This window comes from Aspergillus nidulans, chromosome I (assembly GCF_000011425.1).
Source record: "Aspergillus nidulans FGSC A4 chromosome I".
NCBI classification, from domain to species: Eukaryota; Fungi; Ascomycota; class Eurotiomycetes; order Eurotiales; family Aspergillaceae; genus Aspergillus; species Aspergillus nidulans.
Window position 1 is genome coordinate 1,888,214 of NC_066257.1, and position 19,864 is coordinate 1,908,077.

The 19,864-nt window shown below is 51.8% G+C and overlaps 7 protein-coding genes across 7 annotated transcripts, besides 1 other annotated feature; 3 read left to right on the top strand and 4 right to left on the bottom strand.

Moving 5' to 3' along the window:
• Positions 1–19,864: part of a sequence feature (contig 1.100 1..337251(-1)) that runs on past both edges of the window.
• Positions 1,167–3,467, bottom strand: ANIA_05892 (origin recognition complex subunit 4; the record flags this gene model as incomplete). The annotated part of the gene is made up of 2 exons (XM_658404.1): positions 1,167–1,787; positions 1,860–3,467. The coding sequence occupies 2 exons, from the start codon at positions 3,465–3,467 to the stop codon at positions 1,167–1,169; spliced, it is 2,229 nt and encodes a 742-aa protein (XP_663496.1).
• Positions 4,004–7,444, bottom strand: ANIA_05891 (putative PHD finger and SET domain protein). The gene has a single exon (XM_658403.2). The coding sequence runs from the start codon at positions 7,057–7,059 to the stop codon at positions 4,348–4,350; it is 2,712 nt and encodes a 903-aa protein (XP_663495.1). The 5' UTR covers positions 7,060–7,444; the 3' UTR covers positions 4,004–4,347.
• On the bottom strand, positions 9,510–11,141 carry ANIA_05890 (putative proline permease; the record flags this gene model as incomplete). The annotated part of the gene is made up of 1 exon (XM_658402.2): positions 9,510–11,141. One exon carries the CDS (start codon positions 11,139–11,141, stop codon positions 9,603–9,605), a length of 1,539 nt encoding a protein of 512 aa, XP_663494.1. The 3' UTR covers positions 9,510–9,602.
• On the bottom strand, positions 11,816–12,900 carry ANIA_05889 (protein seh1; the record flags this gene model as incomplete). Its single annotated transcript, XM_658401.1, has 2 exons — positions 11,816–12,658; positions 12,715–12,900. 2 exons carry the CDS (start codon positions 12,898–12,900, stop codon positions 11,816–11,818), a joined length of 1,029 nt encoding a protein of 342 aa, XP_663493.1.
• ANIA_05888 (UDP-N-acetylglucosamine--dolichyl-phosphate N-acetylglucosaminephosphotransferase) lies at positions 13,241–14,797 on the top strand (the record flags this gene model as incomplete). The annotated part of the gene is made up of 5 exons (XM_658400.1): positions 13,241–13,485; positions 13,538–13,718; positions 13,773–14,243; positions 14,350–14,658; positions 14,777–14,797. 5 exons carry the CDS (start codon positions 13,241–13,243, stop codon positions 14,795–14,797), a joined length of 1,227 nt encoding a protein of 408 aa, XP_663492.1.
• On the top strand, positions 15,221–16,375 carry ANIA_05887 (aldo/keto reductase; the record flags this gene model as incomplete). Its single annotated transcript, XM_658399.1, has 1 exon — positions 15,221–16,375. The coding sequence occupies one exon, from the start codon at positions 15,221–15,223 to the stop codon at positions 16,373–16,375; it is 1,155 nt and encodes a 384-aa protein (XP_663491.1).
• Positions 17,287–19,769, top strand: luA (3-isopropylmalate dehydratase LEU1; the record flags this gene model as incomplete). Its single annotated transcript, XM_658398.1, has 4 exons — positions 17,287–17,386; positions 17,438–17,469; positions 17,528–17,602; positions 17,658–19,769. The coding sequence occupies 4 exons, from the start codon at positions 17,287–17,289 to the stop codon at positions 19,767–19,769; spliced, it is 2,319 nt and encodes a 772-aa protein (XP_663490.1).

The window sequence follows — 19,864 nt, forward strand, 5'->3', positions numbered from 1 at the left end:
TTCATCGTTGGCTCCTCCATATATTGTGCTTGTGGGAGACCGGAGTATTTTGTCTCTAGGAAGCCTTTCAATGCCTCAAGTCCTTCGCTTGCTCTCCCATGAACCTAGACTATTGCAACGCTTCTGGACAATGGTTTAACATTGGGTTGGTTGAAGCTTGTTAAAGATTCAGTCATGGTATAAAGGAAGTGGTTAGAATCGACAACGCAAGGCAGTTTCACGTGATTCTCACCGATCTATATCTATATTTCTATATGCAGAACATAACACAAGACTAAGAGCCAAAAGCAATAGACATGTACGCCTCGCGGTGAATGAATCTATTAATTGAATAGGAGGTTGAGAATTTTTTTTTTTTTTTGAAAGAGGTTTCGTTTCTCTACTCTTCCACAACAGCGCCACTATCGGCATTCTTATTAGCAACCGACCCTGTTGTTTGCGAGAGAGTAGACCATATATTTCTGACGACCAGGGGATTATCCAACAGCCGCTGCTTATGTACAGCTTTGGAGACCACCGCTTCTCTGAAATTAGCTCTATAGCGGGCAAGGAGACGTATGTCGCCACCTCTGTCCTTAGTAGAACAGGGTAACTTAGAATGAGTGACTGATTTCCGGATTAGGCCTGCACTGTGTACTCCAGACAGCACCTTGGCTCAAACATAAGATGTATTGTATTACTGAGTCCAGGCTATGTGATTGTATACTAGCTATTTCTAAAGTTTGGACTCTGGACTGTGTGAGTTCTGCAATTAGCTGGGCAGCGGCTGGAGGCTAGAGAAGTTGTTACAAGGTGTCTCAGCATCAGACCTGGAACACTATGCTAAGCGGGTGATAAATCTTTATACGAGTACGAATGGGTTGAGATGTCTCATTAGCCTATGAGGACATAGTGTATTAGTCTAGAATGACCAGAGTCTAGAGTCTGTAGTCTAGATAGCGTCCAGGTTCGCTCCCCGCACGCAACCAATACTGTACGCCGACTCGGTCCCACGCACGTAAAACAACCCTGCGACGCCGGCCTGCGCTGCGCGGGAAAATCCCCAAGTCCAAACCCAGTCCGTCGATAAAGGGAAATCATTTGCGGGTATTATTAAATATAGAGGCTAGGCCCTAGCCCCTCATTCGGTATCTCGCGCCTGGATATGCCATACGCCATACATCAACCTAAGCATCGCGCCACCACCGTCCAAGGGACCCTCCTTTACCAACCAGCCCCACCACCTCCTCAAAGCTGATCTCAACGCGGAACATCCGCCCATCAGCCGTGCCACTCCCACCACCAACGGGACTAACAAGCCCCCAAGCAACAAGGCGCTCCCATGCCTCGCGTGCCACATCCCTCCCCCAGACACGCCCCGGCGTCACGGACGCCCCGGAAACAGAGGCAGAGGTCTTCGCAGAGGTCAGAAGTCGGACGTATTCTGCATAGGCGGCGGGGAAGGAGAGGGCGAGTGGGGCGAGATCTTGCGCTGCGGTTTCAGCAGAGCCTGGATCGTATAGGGCTGTCAGACGGGTTGCGGCGAGGAGAAGAGAGAGGGGAAGGGAGGATGGGGCTGAGGAGGGTGATGTGGAGAGAGAGGGCAGGAAGGGGAGAGGGGCGGGATCGGGGCAGGAGAGAGCGTGTGTTGAAAAGGTGCTCGGAGTGGGGATGATTGGTGAAGTGGCCAGGCTGTGATGAAGTTCCGTGAGGGGAATCAGCGCGCTCATGAAGAATTCCCCGACGGATTTGGTTGTGTGGTATATTCTGCGCAGATGTGTTTGGAAGGCCGGATCGGCCCACAGTCCCTATAGAGCAAGGCCGTGGTGTGAGCAAGAGTTTGAGACAAGTCTGACGCCGAAACAAGCCTGTGGTCTTACCTGTAGATACGCTCTCCACCCATCCAGGGCCATCATCCAGCTGTCGGACTTGGCGTCCCATAGATCATCGGCGCTGGCGAATTCAGATTCTTCGAGATCTAAACCGCCTAAGCAGGCATCAGAAAATACCTCAAATGTCCTCGGCAGCGGCACGTAGACAGATCTGTGACTAAATCGGCTTTTAACTCGTTTCTCGAGCATCTCGGTAACGTCGACTTTGGTGGTCACCCCGAGGACCGCTAAGGGGGCCTTACGCGCTTGCGCGATATCAAACAGGTTGTAAAGGAGGGTTTGGCGGGGATGTGTGACAAACAGGTCAAACTCATCTAGGACAATCACGATCGACTTGGCTGTCGTTGTGCCGTTCTGGTTGTCTGCAGAGGCCTGCAATTCTTCAGGGTGCGAGAGAAGAGCAAGCAATGTGGCCATGGTATCCGCATAACTGGTCACCTTTCCTGCTTCCTCTTCCGTATTCGTTTCCCGACCAAGCTGCCGCCATATCTCACGCAGCGCCAGTCGATCATCTGTATGTAAAAAGCCGTTGAGCCGGACGACATGGAAGTCGTTCTTGTGCTCTTGCTTCAGAGAGGAGACAATACTCTCTATGATGGCCGTCTTACCCGCCCCACGCGACCCAAGGAGAAGCATCGAGTTACCTTCTCCAAATGTAACAGTCTGCTCGATAAGTTGATGCACCTTTAGGTACTCGGTATCGAGGCCCTTCAACGGGACAAGCCTCTTCCCGTTCAGCTTCTCAACTACTGTCTTGGTCAACAACTGCATCTCCTTCGTGTATCCGTTGCGGACAAGCTGCTGGAAATGTTCCGCGTACGCAGGCAAAGGCTCCTCTCCCATAGCCTCATCCTGCCCACTCAATTGGCCCTGAGCGATACCGTTCTGCAGCTGCATGTTAACAAGATCATCCAATGCATCTGGAAAATCATCCGGAGATTCCCCGTCTGCGTCCCCATTCTTGTCACCATCTTTGGGTTCATTTGCCCTTGTCTCAGTAAACCTCACAGAAGTCCTCTTCGAACACGTCCGTGTAGGCCGTCTAGTCTTCGGCTCAGGCGACACAGATTCATCATCAACATCCTCGTCCTCGTCCTCGTCCTCCTCTTCATCCTCCTCATCCTCCTCATCCTCCTCATCCTCCTCCTCATCCTTATTATCGGTTTCCGCCTCCGATGTACTCCGCTGTAGCGACCGGCGCGGCTGTTGCCGTGCATTTTTAGATCCAGACCGGGGCAATTTCTCTGTAGTCACTGCCGTAGACGAAGATGTAGACGTCACCGCATCCTTCTCCTTCCCCGGCGTCGACCTCGATTTCCTCACCGATCTCGTGTGTATAACCTCATCCTCATACCGCTGTGGTGCTTTTCTTTGACGCCCGCTTGACCGTAATCCCGCCCGAGAAGGGGTAGCGTCTGTTCGTGTGTCTGTGTTTGCGTCTCCGTTGCTGCTATTAGCAGTATCCGTTCCTGCGGCGTTCGGGGTCTCTTGGGTCTGAAGCGGTGTCGCGACGTCTTGCATCGTGGTGTCGCCATCTCTATCCATGCCCGTGGAGTCGGAGACTCGTCTTCTTTTGGCGGTACGTGTTTCCTTCATATTTTGGTTGGGAAGGTGGTGTTTTGATCAGGGAAGGGAGGGGGTAGGATTCGTGAGGGCGTGTCCTTTAAAAAAGAATTTATTGAGATCAGGACGGCTAGAGGAACTCGCAGACTGAGGTTTTTCAATGGTGCAAGAAATCAAGCTAGGTCGGTTCAAAAAGTGCTCGGCGGTTCTTAGACGAAACGTCCGCCGGGGGAAATTGCAGAGACGGATCGTGAGAGGATATCTTGTTCATCAGCAAAGGGGAGCATATAGAATGGGTATAATGCGCATTCGCTTACTACGAGTTTCTCCACGACTTGGAGAGTCGCGGGTCTTGGTCAATGCTTGTAGCTTGCTCGAAGGATGAATGTTCAACAATCAGGCAGACATTTTATGCCTCAGGCACGGTACAGACCAGAAGTCAGGTGCACCGCCTCTACTAAAGTAGTTAATGGACGAGGAATTCCTTCATTTACTGCTAGTGAATCTATTGAAGTATCATAGGACTAGAAACATTTAGTCAAGGTAAAGCCGCAGATATCATTGGATAATTGACGCTAGCTATCCCAGGACCACTACGGACATATTCTGAGATGAAAGGCTAGAAGACAAAGCGTGAAGCAAGCAAAGGCTGCGCGTAGAGAATCGCATGACCATGGCTTCCATTCCATAGAGAGCCGTAACCCATCAGTTATTCCCGCCAAACGCGCCAAGTACGCCACCCTCAAACCTCTCGCAAGAATAAGCACCCAAAGCCACGACGAACGCCAGTCCATTCCAATCGTTTACAAGTGAATAAAAGAGATAGCGGTAATAAAAACATGTATAAAAGAGAAGTAATTCGTCAGGTATTGGCCAGCCATTTCCGCACCAATGACCGAATGATGAGAGTCGATCAGGAAATTGATGGAGAATGCGCGGGTTGTGATGAGCTCGAGACATGTTTCATTGTGACATCCGCCGTTGTTGGACTCGACAATGAAGGGCTGCTGTCCGGATGTATGTTACCTGTCATAGCTGAAACATCCCGTCTGTCCGAGAGCTGAGCAGGAGGGGTGGGGGGTGGCATTGCAGCCTGCGCCTGCGTCTTCTCCGATGTTGGAGTCTTTAACGACCCCCTTCGACTTAGATAGTCACCTAGACTCAGCTTTTTCTTCACAGGACTAGGAGCAGCCAGTCCCGCTCCAGGAAGAGCAGTTCCGGGGTGTTGCGAGGACGGATCCAAAGTAGACGGGGATGATGCAGCCGACGATATTGAATTCGGGCTCGCCGTCGATGGGAGGCCAGTGGCAGTAGTCGGAGGCATGTGTAAATCTACACGAGTGCTGGTGACCTTGCGCGCTGGGATTCGAGCGATATGAGCTGCGCTAGACGGCCATGGTGGTGGCAGCGGGAGTGCTCCATCTGAACCCCGCCCATGGGACGGCGACATGTCCATAGAGGGATTGCGCGTCTGCGGCCGTGCCGAAGATGCTTCGGTTGGTGACTCTAGGTCTTGCATTTCCACATCTTCTTTCTCACCTGACACACTTGGGGTGGTGGCTGTCGGCGTAGGAACAAGATGGGATGATACTTCAAAGGTAGTTTTATTTGATTGGGGTGAATCAGGTTGTTGACGACTGGTATGTTCCATCCGGATCCGATCAATGTAACATCGCTTGAGGAGACGTTGGGTAAGAGGGACGAAGTTGGGCCGCTTAGAGGAAGGAGGGGATGGCATTACACCGTTCGCAACCTCGATGTCTGCCTGGACGGCAGAGTCGACGTATGGATACCGTCTGGCAGGCGTGCTAAGAGCAGAGGGTTTGCGTGGTGATCGGTGACCACCTCCAGACAATGGGGGTGAGAATGACCGACGGTCGGAAGTGCCTGGCCCAGTTGCATGAGCGGACTGCCCACTAACACGCTTTCTCCGTTTGTGGGTTGTCTGTTGATCCTGTTCTAACTGCTGGAATTTCTTTTCTGCTGCGGCAATCTTACGCCTTTCGCGAGCGGACAGCTCAGAATCCCCAAAGCCAAAGGCATCTGTGGGAGTCTGTAAGGTTGGCGTCAAATCACGACTGCGGGTCTGCCCACGGTTGGAACTCGATGCAGAACGACTGTCTGCATGATCATCGTCGTCCAGAGTAAAGACAGCTTCACTCCCAGCACGGCTATTATTACCATGCGGTGATACATTGGGTTTGCTTTTTGTTTTCCTCCGTTTAGCATGTGCTTGTTTTACGCTTCCATCCGCAAGTTTGGGATGCCGCCGGCAATCAAGACTGGAAAGCAGGCAGCTGTGTGGCTCAACGCACGCGCAGCCACCAAAATTGGCCAGTACATTGCTGATACAAACAGCAGCCACTTCCTGCACACTGTCCCCGGGCTCTTGCTTGACTATCCCATTGGTAGACCCAAACAACTGGGGATCTAGATACCATGTCGCTGTAATCTCTGAATCCGGTGCGATATCCTCTTTGGCAACAAAGCAAAAGTGATATTCCACATCATTCGTAATGTAGGTCTTCATAGTCACATTAGGACGACATGACCGCCTGGCGTAACGCAGGATACTGCCTTCTTGTCGACTGTCGATGTAAATCGGAAGCTGGGGATGGAAAAAGACAAACGGCTCGGGGTGTCGCAACTCTTGCCAACGATTACCGGGATCGAGGCAATAGTCTCGTAGCAGACCAATCTTGCCTGTGATTTCGCCAACAATCTCGTCTTTACCAACGGCATCTTGGGTCTTGAGAACTTTCCAAGTCGGATGCTTGCCGCCAAATTCAGTACTGGGATCTGTTACTGAATTGAGAGACAGGGAAGGCCAATGAGACCGATCCAAAGTTGCGCCAGACCTGGTGAATATCTCGTCCGCAGAGCGGCCGTTGGCTACCTGAGCGAGTGAGACATGATCTTTCACCCACGAGGCCAAATCAGCGGCAAGTGTTAGATTGACAAAAAGATTACCGTCCATATCAGCATGCCCATGATCCTGGTCGTACAGGTGGAGAAACTCATTAGAGTAGAGAGGAATCGAGGGGCCGAACGACTTGATTGGGCTCAAAGAGGCCGCGGTGCGCTTGCGACTGTCAGAAGTAAGCGCCGAGTTCCCGGGCAAAGAGTTGACCGAGCCTGACGCGCGATGACCAGTTTTTGCCTTCTTCAACGGAAGCTGTTCGCGACTGCTCGACTCTGACCGCTGATGGAAACCATTTACGTGATCCGCATGATCCTTCGCCTTCTTTTTGTGACTCTTCGTTCCTGAGCGTTTAGCTTTCCGGTCACCGCCATCGCTTTGCTCCCTGAGGCGCCTCTGTCGCTCTGTGGCGCGCCGACTGTCAAGATGACGGGGCTCACAATCGACACAGTTGTGGACTTCTGGGACATCCCGACCATGGTAATAGCATTCAATATGCTGCCACGTTTCGCAACCCTCACAGAAGACTGTATTCCCATCATCATCTTCGAACGCACAAATGCATTTGATGGTATACGGCTCCTCCTCTTCAGCCGGGACCGAATCTGACACGGCGCCGTTGACGATGGGTGAGTCCAGAGGGGCGGTGACCGGGAAAGGCTCCGTGGTTGGATGCGTGATGACGACTGGGGAGGTCTCTGTCATAATCCGACAGAACACCCCCTCGGACGTCTAATGCGAAGCGCGCTGGTATTTGTACTTGCAAGAAGCGGCGTATGGGATCGATTATATCCCTAACCACATATCACGAAAGCCTTTACCTAAGGCAATACCTGCTTTCAACTAGCGGTCCACCAAGCTACTCAGTGCAAGATGTCACGCCCTAATATCTTTGCAACCTGACGCGATGGCTGCAGAGCGTACTGAAGAGCCAGAGCTGGCTGCAGAAAGGCGAGGTTCGTCCGACGGCTTCACAAACCAAATGTTGTTCAAACAAGGAGTAGGACCGGGTCGATCGATACAGCAATTCGAGTAAGTGGCGGTTCTAATAAGGACGTCGTCCACCGTGTCGTCTGCGACCGTGGGAAAGGATGAATTTGTCGAGGGTCGAGAACCGAGGAAAGCGAGTGGGCGAGTGAGGCATGAATCGCATGGAGAAGAAAGCGAGCGAGGAGAAAGACAACAGTAGGCCAGTTCAAGAGAGAAGCGAAATAGACGGGATGATGGATAGAAAGGATGGTTGAAATAGGAGAATGAGAAAGGGAGGTAAAGGGCGAGGGTGAAGGACGGGAATGTGGGAGGAACAGACGGAACAATATGACGGAGAGCACTCAAGAAGAGCACTTGGGCTGGACCAACGCGGGTCAAGCGAAAAAGGTGATTCGGTCGGATCGAGGACGAAAAGGAAGCGAGAGATCAAGGACAGAATGCAAGAGACAGAAGAGGAGGGAGGGTGAGAAGACAGAGGACAGGACCGGACAGGATAGGACTGGACTGGACGGGCTAAAGCCACGGATGGGCCATTCAAGCGGCGCGTCCAAGACCCAAGGTAAAAAAGGAAAAGCGCGGAATAATTTTTCCCACCCGATCGAAGCTTTCTGGGGGAGTGTAGTGGCCGATCAGGAGCTCTACGCCGGTGAGAGCATTTTCACTGTGCTATATGAATGTGAGTAGTAGCAGTCGTTAGGGTGGGTAATAGCCTGGTAAAAAAAAGGAAAGTAAAATCATGATGAAAGGGAGGGATCGCATCTGGAAAAGAGGAGGGGAAGTCGACGCGAGCGAGCGAGAATCCCGTTGGAGGGACGGATGCGAGCTCGAAGCTGGGAATGATGCCTAGTTCTTGAGGCACGATTGCTGCGTTCCGCCTCAGGTTTACTGCCTGAGGCCGCATAACGAGCTGAATGGACTAGTCCGAAAGAAGTATAACATGATGCGGAGTGCCAAGACCCAGGTTGGGCATAGCGGATAAATCATTCGGGGAGCCAAAAGACAGGCCGATCATGCTGTTGTCAGTGAAGGATCAGAGGCCTAATGCTCTGTAGCTGGTGTTTTTCAACCAGCAGAGAGATAGCAGTGATATATCGACAGCAGCCGCGAGGAGTCATGAAGAGGGGCTTGCCCCTCAAGCAGTGGAACCATCCGCGCGCTCCATAGATACTCTAGGGGAGCGGAGCGCAAGAGAGTGGCTGGAAAGTGAGAACTGAAAAGACCATTGCAACATATTTAATCTGGGTGTAAAGGAGGGAAAGAGGCAGAGAGAATTTGCGTAGCAGACCCAAAGAGGTGAATCCCAGGGAGCGATAAATAGATCTGGAGATCAGCATGAAGTTGGAGAAAATATCAGATGAGACGGGTTCGTGCCAGGCTCCCACCCGGTATATTGGGCTTAAATGATTCCTGATAAGCCACCCTCAATCGGGGACGTTCTGGGACATTCTGTTGCGGGGGCAGAGAACTGGTAAGCGTGGTGAGACGGGATGGTCAAGCTTGCGAGAGAACTGTTTTGGTAAGTGGTGAATCTGTCGTTTTACAGGAGAAAGAAGGTCTAAAAATAAAAGACAGAAAGGCGAAGGGGCACAAAGTCACGGAGTGATAAGCAAATCATCTGAGCCCGGAAAGGATTGGGAAGTAACATGATCTTCCTTGGGGAGCGGTGCAAAAGAAGCGAGAGACACAGAGGGGCCTGAGCAGAGGCCATAGCCTAGTGCAGGGAACATCGACTGAGAGAGCATGAGTTGGAATTGTCGGTCAATGACCAGAGCTGGAGCATGCTCTGGCTGATAAGTGAGGAATATGAGTTGGCCTCGACATCCAGGCCCTGGATCTTAAGAGCATGTCAAGTAATCATCATAAAATAATAATAATACCGAGTTTTGGCGAGGTCTTCTCCTCCTTTTTAGGGGCTGCGAACTTGGTGTGTGGCGAATTCATAGCGGGGAGGGAAACTAGCGGAGATGCAGTGTGTCGACGGAAATGGCTTGGAAGGATGCCCGGTGCTTAAGGCAGCGTACACCAGGCCTCTATCTTTGCCAGCATGCTCTACACAGTATACTTCTACGCTGCATTCCATACAACATAAAAGCAAGAACAGTAAAATAATAAACGTATATCTCCAGCCACCACCTTGAAACAGAACGGGAAATAACAATAAGTGGCCTAAGAAACCAGAACGACAGGGCTCAAAACATCAATCAAACTAGATATGCAATAGGTTACTTTGCCTGAAGAGTAACCCAAGTTGCCACAGTCTATCCTCGAGAATTGACAGCATGCGTTGGCGTAGTCGATAATTCGTCCTCCGGTCTTCGCCCTTGCGTTTCTTCCATTTCAATGACTTGGTCTTGGGGCTGATCTTCGTCCTCGTCACCACGGTATTCGACCACGTGTGGTTCCAATCGGGTAGCCTTCTTCCGGACAGCAACAACGAGTCGGTGTCCGCCGTACAAAAGACCAAACATGTTAAGCGCAATATGGGCGGGGATTCCGTTAAGGGGATTCAGCCCATGGCGAGGTGCAACCATGATTTGCGAGAGATTGAGCATAATCAACAAGACAGTGCCACCCAGTGCGAAATATGTCCCAAAGGGCTGGATAAAAGATCGATGCAGAGGCATGATTTCTGATTTCTTGACCACTCTTCGGAAACGCAGGTACGCTACAAGCGAACAGACCCAGGAAACATAACCGATGGTGGTTATGAAAAACATCAGATAGTTGTACACCTCAGAGCTCGAAATTACCATGCACAGGAAGCATAGCCAGGTGAATCCTGCTGAGATGGCGACGGACATATAAGGAACATTCCATCGATTGCGAATCATGAACAATGCTGGAGCGTGACCCGTCTCCGCCATCGTAGACAACATGCGGGAAGCCAGATTGAGAAAAGAGCGTCCAGAGGCCACAGACGAAAGAAAAATCAGCCCACCTCCCACGGCCGGTACTAAACGAATTTTGGAGTCAACGAGACCAACCATGTAAGGCGAGAGTCCGGCACCAATGAAGGAATTGTTAAGTCTCAGATCGTCATATGGGGCCATCAGAGTGGTAGTTAACGTGCTCAACATGTAAAGTATGAACATGATGAGATTGCTGTTCCTGGTGCGCCTGAAAATGCTATTTCCTGGCTCCGAGTCATGGTCTTCGGCGACCTGCACGGTTAACTCCGGCAAAAAGACGAAAGATATCGTACTGCAAAGGATGCAGAACAGAAAGCCAAGAAAGCGCCCCAGATCACCGAGAAGTAGGAACTCAGCAAAGGGACCGGGGTTAGCCCAATACTCAAACCCTCCCACAACGGCACCGGGTTGGCTGGCGCGGATAGCGAGGTAGAAGGAGATGGTGGCAAGCCCGATTGTGGCCAGGAATTTTATCCCCGTAAAGAACGTTTGCGACCTTCTGAAGAACTTTTCGGGCAGCATATTGAAGAAGAATATGACGGACATCATACCGCCCATGCGCAATGCGAGGCTCGCGCTCGGTTCCCATAGCCCAAGGTGGACCATCCCAGCGGTGACTTCAAAAGGAACAAGCAAGCTGAGACCAATCCATCTAAGATAGGCTATCGCGAACCCCACATGATTCGAGGTATAATGGTAATTATGAGCGAGCATCGCGCCATTCCGAGTAATTGAGTGAGTTGAAATTTCAGCAACGGCAGTCGTCACACAGTATGTCATTGCGGATATGAATACATAGGTGATAATGAGCGAGGCAGGGCCGCCGGCCGCGAGCGCCTGGCCGGTTCCGACGAAGAGGCCGGTTCCCAAAGTTGGGCCCACCGTCATAGTTTTCGATAAGAATAGCGACGAATAATAGGCAGGGGTAAAGTCATAGACACATGAGGGGAGGTGACAAGTAGGTAGGAAGTCAACACTAGAAGCAGAGGAAGGGTTCAGGATTAGAGTGCCTTCGCCCCATGATCCGCGCTGCGTGGTGCCTGCCTTTCGGGCGCCTCGGTTGTTTGTCAATTGGGTAAGAGCACAGTTTGATGATGTCGACGTTCGTCAAAGGGAAGGAGCGGGATTTACACCTTGAAGGGCATCTGTCAAACTTTGGGCACGATTCCACGACAAAAGCAAGGAGGAGGATTCAAGTACAAGAAATAAAGCCTGATGATGGGTATCACTGTCTTAAAAAAGCAACGAGAAATAAGGTGAAGGGGAAAGAACACCGTGCCCTCAAAAAAGGCAAATGTAGACAACTGTGTCGCCAATTACCAGAATTAACCTCCAGTAGCTCCAAGACCAGAGTTCGCGATGCTGCGGCATGAACATGAGGAAGAGTTGACATGTCCTCATTTTGTCTCACTATCAGTCATCTCCGTCTCTGCATATTCGAGCCATTCCCCGGATAGAGCTTTTTTCCAAAATCTGACCACCCCGTCATCTCCAGAAGAAATGAGGCAATCACCTGCATGGTCATTAGCGAAACCAATAAATAATAGAGTGAATCGAAGGAACTAACCGGCGTAGGAGAACCCGACCTGCCATACATCGAGATGCTTGCTATCGATGCAAGCTACTTCCTTGTAAGAATGCTTGAACGGCGAATCACCCGTTGCGGGCCGGCTGGCCATGGACAGAGGCGCACGATTGGCCAGAGCTGAGCCTATCCCTGACTGCGCTGTGGTGCGGGACGACTGAGATTGTGCGGACGATTGGGGGTGGTTGCGATCGGTATCTCGCGCATTGTTGGACGATAGGGAGGTATACACCTCGAAAATTCGAACAAAGCCGTCCTTGCATCCGCTGGCGATGAGATCATAGCCGCGAACTGAGCCATTTGCCCAGGATATATCCCTAACCAACCCTCCATGCCCTTTTAATTCTACAGCGTGGTAGAAGCGACGGTTGGCATCAGTCCGGAAGATCTTCACACTGTCCATAGCCGCAACTACAAGAGACAGGCTTTTCCGGTCCCAGGAGGGTAAAATGGAGTGGGTGATATCTATAGGGTCGTGATGAAACTGCACTTTGAAGCTCGTCTCTTCCCCGCGCTGGGGCGCGGCGCAGACCCTGAATTCGTCGACAGTCTGCCAGTCAGCGAGTGAGTCTGGGCTGACAGGTTCCATGACTCTCAGGAAGCCGTCGCGCGTTATGACGGCCAGCCATGATTCAAGGTCAATGTTGCGGAAATCAAGCGAGACATATGGATGCCGTTGTGGCGCCATCAAGCGGAAGATTGATCTGAAACGGCGGCCAGAGTTCGGCGGCTGAGTGACATCTTCCTGCCATATTTTCAGCTTCATGTCCTCCCCCACACTCCCAATATGCTGGCCAGTGAAAGGCCCATTCCAGGTTGCCTGCGGTAACGGATCGTTAAATACGTACAATTTACCAAGGAAGGGGGGAACCTTACATCACGTATCTCTGCATCATGGGCGCGCCAAGTGTCAGTTAACTGCCATTCGCCATCTTTCTGGTCCCAGACCTTCATGCGATGGTCCGACGAAGCGGTAACTATGCGGTTGCCATAGTAGTTGAACTTCGTCACAGTCACTAGATCCCTATGACCAGCGTCAAAGTCAGAAAAACCGGCAGACATTTCTGGCCAGCTCAGAGTTCCAATCGAAAGATCTGGACCCTGCAAGACATACAGCTGAACGCGTACTAGTACTACGAATGAGGTGCCCACGGACTGACCGAATCGGATTGGACTTCGCGTTGGTCATGTGAGCGATAAGGCGTACATGCTCTCGATACCGCCTTTACATTGCTTTGTATCCACCGGCAGAATCCAATGACAACGTAAGCTCCGCGTATGTATTTTGCGTATTTTTGCGTATACTTCGTTGAAGCCAGATTGCAGTAATTGGATCTCAACCACTTCCCGTGAAATAGTGAGGAAACTCGGAGTGGGATGCGGCCTGCAACTCCTTTACAAGATGGCTGTTGCTGCATCAAATTCCCTCTCCCGTCAAGAGACCTGGAGTCTCTTGTTCCTCGCAGGCGCCTGTCTCGGCGTGCTGGTCAATACGTTTGAGGGAGAGGGTGCCCCCTTGGTGTCATCCATTGCATTCAGTGGAATCTCATTCGCTGTGACCTTCACAATGATAAGATGGCTTGGCCCTGTCTTTATTCGAGCCGGCTTGAGCGGGAAAGACATGGCCAAACCAAACCGTCCAGTTATGTAGGTTCGTCCGATCATTCTTACTTGCAGAAAGACTGATGCCTCGATGTAGACCGGAAACTATGGGCGCCGTCTGTGCGGTAGTGTATCTCCTGGTACTCATCTTCTTCATTCCTTTTGCTTTCTACAAGGACATCGTGGCAGCCACTTCGGGCGGCGGCAACCGCGATGTCGTCCTTGAAGTTCACCATGTGGAAACGGGCCGTAGTCTGCACAGATTTCCTCATGAGAAGGTTGGTATTCTTGTCTTTACATCTCAGCATGGCGACTGACAAGGGCATCCTCAGCTTGCATCGTACCTTTCCGGTCTCTTGTCACTCCAATGCATTGTCATTCTTGGGATCGGCGATGATCTTCTTGACATCCGGTGGAGACACAAAGTACTAATCCCAGCTTTCGGTGCCATCCCAATGCTTATGGTCTACTTTGTGGACTTTGGTGTTACGCATGTCGTTGTCCCAGTGCCGTTGCGGCCGTACCTCGGCGCCTTCCTTGACCTTGGCCTCTTGTACTACGTCTACATGGCCGCAGTTGCTATCTTCTGCCCAAACTCGATCAACATGCTAGCGGGAATCAACGGGGTCGAGGTTGCTCAATCGCTTGTGATTGCTGTCTTACTTATGATCAACGATGCGCTGTATCTGATTACACCGTCCCGGCACCCTGCAACGGATTCCCACCTTTTCTCTCTCTATTTTCTACTACCGTTCGTGGGAGTCTCGTTAGCACTACTGTGCCACAACTGGTATCCGTCCAAAGTATTCGTGGGAGACACATACTGCTACTTTGCCGGCATGGTCTTTGCCGTTGTTGGGATACTAGGGCATTTCAGCAAAACACTTGCTGCTCCTATTTATCCCGCAGATATTCAATTTTGTTTACTCAGTGCCGCAGCTTTTTCACATCATCCCCTGCCCTAGGCACAGGCTCCCCAAGTTCAACGCAAAGACTGGATTGGTGGACGCTTCGGTGACTGAATGGAATGTTCCTCCTTCGCCCTTGCTCGCCATGGCTCTAGAGCTACTGCACAGCCTCCGCCTGGCGAGGGTCCGAAAAAATGAACAAGGCCAGATTGTCGAATCAAGCAATCTGACCATTCTCAACTTGTGGCTGGTATGGATGGGCCCCATGAGGGAAGATCGGCTGGCGTTGAGCATGGTAGCTGTTCAAGCTGTATGTGGGCTTTTCGGACTGTTTGTGCGCCATTGTCTGGCATTGTTGGTGTTTCCGTCAGACAACTTGACATTCGGGGTTAACTTATAGAGTCAGCTTGTATATAATAATTCGCTAGGAGAACCCTAGCTACCTCTAAACCCGCGGCTACATTATCCCAGGACCAGATTTTGCTCAAGACTGTTTTCGTGGTTTATCATCAAGTGTTGAACAATCAAGAATTAACGCCGGCTGCTGACTCGGACTCGGAATTCGAGTCTTTACAGTCAGCATCCCGGCTTTACTGTCAGCACACTTTCATACACTGCGTATTTCCGTCGCGAATCTCAGCTGCTTTGTTACGATTGAAGAACAATGCAAATTGAGTGGCACAATCTGCCTGGGACATTAGCAGTTACTAGATTGATCGGAAATGGTCAGCAGCATACAACTGCTGTCAAATATGCGCCAATATATAAATATGGCGGCCATTTTGTAAAGACAAGAACATATTTCATTCATCATTAACTTTCAAACCTCTCAAGAACTTTGATTCTTCGCCAAAAACACAATCTTCAACATAATGAATGACTTCATAACTCCGGCGCCCGAGCCTCGCACCGAACTCGGTCGCTACCGCGTGCTCTCGTCAACTGCAGGAATCCGCGTATCGCCTCTCCAACTTGGAGCCATGTCCATTGGCGAGGCCTGGTCAGATCTCATGGGCTCAATGAACAAAGAGTCTTCCTTCAAGCTGTTGGATGCCTTCGTCGAAGCAGGCGGCAACTTTATTGATACGTCCAACAACTATCAAAGCGAACAGTCCGAGTTCTGGCTGGGTGAATGGATGACGTCCCGGAACAACCGTGACAGAATGGTCATAGCCACTAAGTTCTCAACTGACTACAAATCCTACGAGCAGGGCAAAGGCAATGCCCCTAAATGCTGCGGAAACCACAAGCGCTCTCTCCACATGAGCGTGCGTGACTCGCTGAAGAAACTCCAGACCGACTGGATTGATATCCTCTATGTCCACTGGTGGGACTACACCACCTCTATCGAAGAACTTATGGACAGTCTCCAGATCATGGTCGAGCAGGGCAAGGTGCTGTACCTGGGCATCTCGGACGCTCCGGCGTGGGTGGTCAGCGCGGCAAATACCTACGCCCGCGCCCACGGCAAGACCCCCTTCAGCGTCTACCAGGGTCGTTGGAATGTGATGCTGCGCGGCTTTGAGCGGGACATTATTCCCATGGCCCTTCATTTCGGTATGGCTCTGGCACCTTGGGATGTGCTAGGTGGTGGGAGATTCCAGAGCACTAAGGCTCTGGAGGAACGACGCAAGGCTGGCGAGGGAGTGCGCAGCTTATTGGGACCCAGCGAACAAACACCAGATGAGGCCAAGATGAGTGAAGCCCTAGGTAAGGTGGCTGCCGAGCACGGAATTGAGTCGGTGACGGCCGTCGCCTTGGCCTATGTCTTGCAGAAGGTTCCCAACGTGTTCCCCATCGTGGGAGGGCGCAAGGTCGAACATCTCTCCGATAACATCCAGGCACTCAAGATCAAGTTGACGCCGGAACAAGTGGCGTACCTGGAAAGCGTTCGCCCGTTGGACCTTGGGTTCCCGCACGATATGATAGGAACTGATCCTAAGGTTAGCGGGGTCCCAAGCCCTTGGATAAACTTCGGTTCCAAGCTGGCTCTGCAGCCGGCACTTAAGGGGATTCCACCTTCTTGATCTTATATTGAACAAGGCGCATATCATTAAGCTTCATGGACTTTGGATGTTGTGTATATGGCTAATTGTAGCCTTTTGTAATGGTAGATTAAACTTATTGTAGCTAATACTTATAACCTGTAAAATGCACGTATTTATTAATTTATCAGTGTGGATTTAGTAGTTGAGCGCATCCAACATTGGTAGCCTGAGCGAGCAGCATATGTTTTCTCAATAATACAATACCCTCTGTATATACTTCCTTGTATGTACTCAGTATACTTTCATGCCCAGTACGAGTAAGATGCCCGGAAATTGAAAGCTAGCCGTACCCACCAATGATTCTACCCCGTAAGCCTCGGCTGCCTAAGCTTTTATACCCCGCGAACGGAGTGTGCCTCTCTGTCTTAGTAGCCACGGACTATACCTGTTCAACGGAGTAATCAGGAGGCCGTACATCCACATGATTTTATCCAGCTAGATACCGGTCGGGTATACCTCCGCCACACCACAATGATGCTAATCAAGCCCCTGGATCTATGAGATCCCTGCATGAAAAATATCCTCTATCGAACCAAAGAGCAGACTCCGATTACACCGGCGAGCCTCAGACCATAAGGCGAACTCCGTGACTAAGCGGCAGGTGCCGAAAGTCCACCGGTCATCGGAAGTGGTGGGGTCGCAACCTACCAATCGGCTCGAACACATTGATTCTTACCACCCCGAGATCGGGGCATTGCAGAGCCCCTCGATGCTGTGGCCAGCGACATCGCGATCCATAAGAGTTCTTATAATGCTGAAGAGCTTTCTGTCTGTCTCAAGCATCTCATACCTGACTATTCGTTCTTTCCGGAGACACTTGCTCTTCTCCTTCTGCGCCATCCCCACTTAATTGGATTCCCCGTTGCACCCATTTTATATTGCCCCTCATCATGCCTGGCGCTGACAGGAAGCCCAAGACTTTGTATGACAAGGTCTTTGATCACCACATCGTGAACGAGCAGGAGGATGGCACCGTCTTGATCTATATCGGTATGTTGGTTTTGTGGCCGTTCTGCATAGCTCGAGCTAACTTTCTCGCAGACAGACACCTGGTCCACGAAGTGACTTCTCCAGTATGTTGCTTCACATCGCTTTGTCGTATCGATTCTCTTAACACTAACGTCTGAATAGCAAGCCTTTGAAGGTCTTAAGAATGCGAACCGCAAAGTCCGCCGGCCGGACTGCACGCTTGTTACCGTCGACCACGTATGTCTCATTATGATCCCTAATCCGCCACTCAGCGCTGACAGGCTCTGTCTAGAACATCCCTACCTCGTCACGAAAAAACTTCAAAAACGTCGAACAGTTCATTGAAGAGAACGACTCCCGCCTGCAATGCTCCACCCTCGAAGAGAACGTCAAGGACTTCGGTTTGACATACTTTGGGATGGACGACAAGCGACAGGGTATCGTCCATGTTATCGGTCCCGAGCAGGGCTTCACTCTCCCCGGCACAACTGTTGTCTGCGGTGACAGTCACACTTCCACCCACGGTGCCTTTGGCGCTCTCGCCTTCGGTATCGGTACTAGTGAGGTTGAGCACGTCCTTGCCACCCAGACCCTCATCACCAGACGCAGCAAGAACATGCGCGTCCAGGTTGACGGTGAGCTTCCTGCTGGGGTCACGTCGAAGGACGTCGTTCTGCACATCATCGGTCTTATCGGCACCGCTGGTGGTACGGGATGCGTAATTGAGTTCTGCGGTTCTGTCATCCGCGGGCTGAGCATGGAGGCTCGGATGTCTATGTGCAACATGTCCATCGAGGGCGGTGCGCGTGCTGGCATGGTCGCACCAGACGAGACTACCTTTGAGTACCTCAAGGGCCGCCCTCTTGCTCCCAAGTACGACAGCGCCGAATGGAAGAAGGCTGTCAGCTACTGGTCTAGCTTGGCCTCTGACGAGGATGCCGTTTACGACAAGACCATTCTGATCGACGCCAAGGACATTGTTCCCACAATCTCCTGGGGTACCTCTCCTCAGGATGTTGTTCCCATTACAGGCGTTGTCCCCGGCCCCGACGACTTCGAGGATGAGGCTCGCAAGGCCGCCTGCAAGCGCGCCCTCGAGTACATGGGCCTGACCGCCGGAACGCCCATGAAGGACGTCACCGTCGACAAGGTCTTCATTGGCTCCTGTACGAACTCTCGCATTGAGGACTTGCGCGCCGCTGCCAATGTTGTGCGAGGTAAGAAGGTCGCCTCCAACATCAAGCGTGCCATGGTCGTTCCCGGCTCCGGTCTCGTCAAGCAGCAGGCCGAAGCCGAGGGTCTCGACAAGATCTTCATTGACGCCGGCTTTGAATGGCGCGAGGCTGGCTGCTCCATGTGCCTTGGCATGAACCCCGACATCCTCTCTCCTCAGGAACGCTGCGCTTCTACCTCTAACCGCAACTTTGAGGGTCGCCAGGGTGCCGGCGGCCGCACACACCTCATGTCCCCCGCCATGGCCGCCGCCGCCGCCATCGTCGGCAAGCTCGCCGATGTCCGTGAGCACATCGCTGAGAGCCCCCGCCTTGGAAAGGTTCAGCCCAAGGTCGACGTCAAGCCTGAAGCCGAAGACGTTGACACCGAGGAAGAACTAGACCACATCCTTGACCAGCCCGCCGACAATGAACCCCATACAAACACGCACACCCCTGCCACCACCTCCGCCGGTCTCCCCAAGTTCACAACCCTCAAGGGCATCGCGGCCCCTATGGACCGCAGCAACGTCGACACAGATGCCATCATCCCGAAGCAGTTTCTGAAGACCATCAAGCGCACCGGTCTTGGCTCTGCTCTCTTCTACGAACTCCGCTACAAGGACGGACAGGAAGACCCCTCCTTCATCCTGAACCAGGGAATCTACCGCAACTCCAAGATCCTCGTCGTCACAGGACCCAATTTCGGCTGTGGCTCCTCCCGCGAACACGCCCCATGGGCTCTCCTCGATTTCGGCATCAAGTGTGTCATCGCCCCCTCCTTTGCAGACATTTTCTTCAACAACACCTTCAAGAACGGCATGCTCCCCGTCGTGATTCCCGACCAGGCCGTCCTTGAGAAGATTGCCGACGAGGCCCGCGCCGGCCGCGAAGTCGAAGTCGACCTCGTTAACCAGGAGATCAAGGATGAGGCCGGGAACAAGCTTGCCTCCTTTGATGTTGATGCCTTCCGCAAGCACTGCCTTATCAATGGACTCGATGATATCGGTTTGACGCTGCAGATGGAGGATAAGATTGCCAAGTTTGAGGCGAAGCGTACGCTCGACACGCCTTGGCTGGATGGCAAGGCTTATCTGAAGCGTGGTCGCACTGGTGGTTCCAATATGGTTAAGGCTGCGCCCGTGCCGAAGACCAACAGAGGAGATGTGAAGGGGGAGCCTCTGGAATGGTAGTCTCTTTCCGTTTTCATATTCTCTTTCCCCTTCTTTTTTTTCCCCCTCCACCTATAATGAATCTCTCCTATTATGTCTATCATGACCTGCGAAGT

Excerpts from the sequence above, each read along its gene's own strand:
- ANIA_05891 (XM_658403.2), bottom strand. The coding sequence starts at position 7,059 with ATGACAGAGACCTCCCCAGTCGTCATCACGCATCCAACCACGGAGCCT.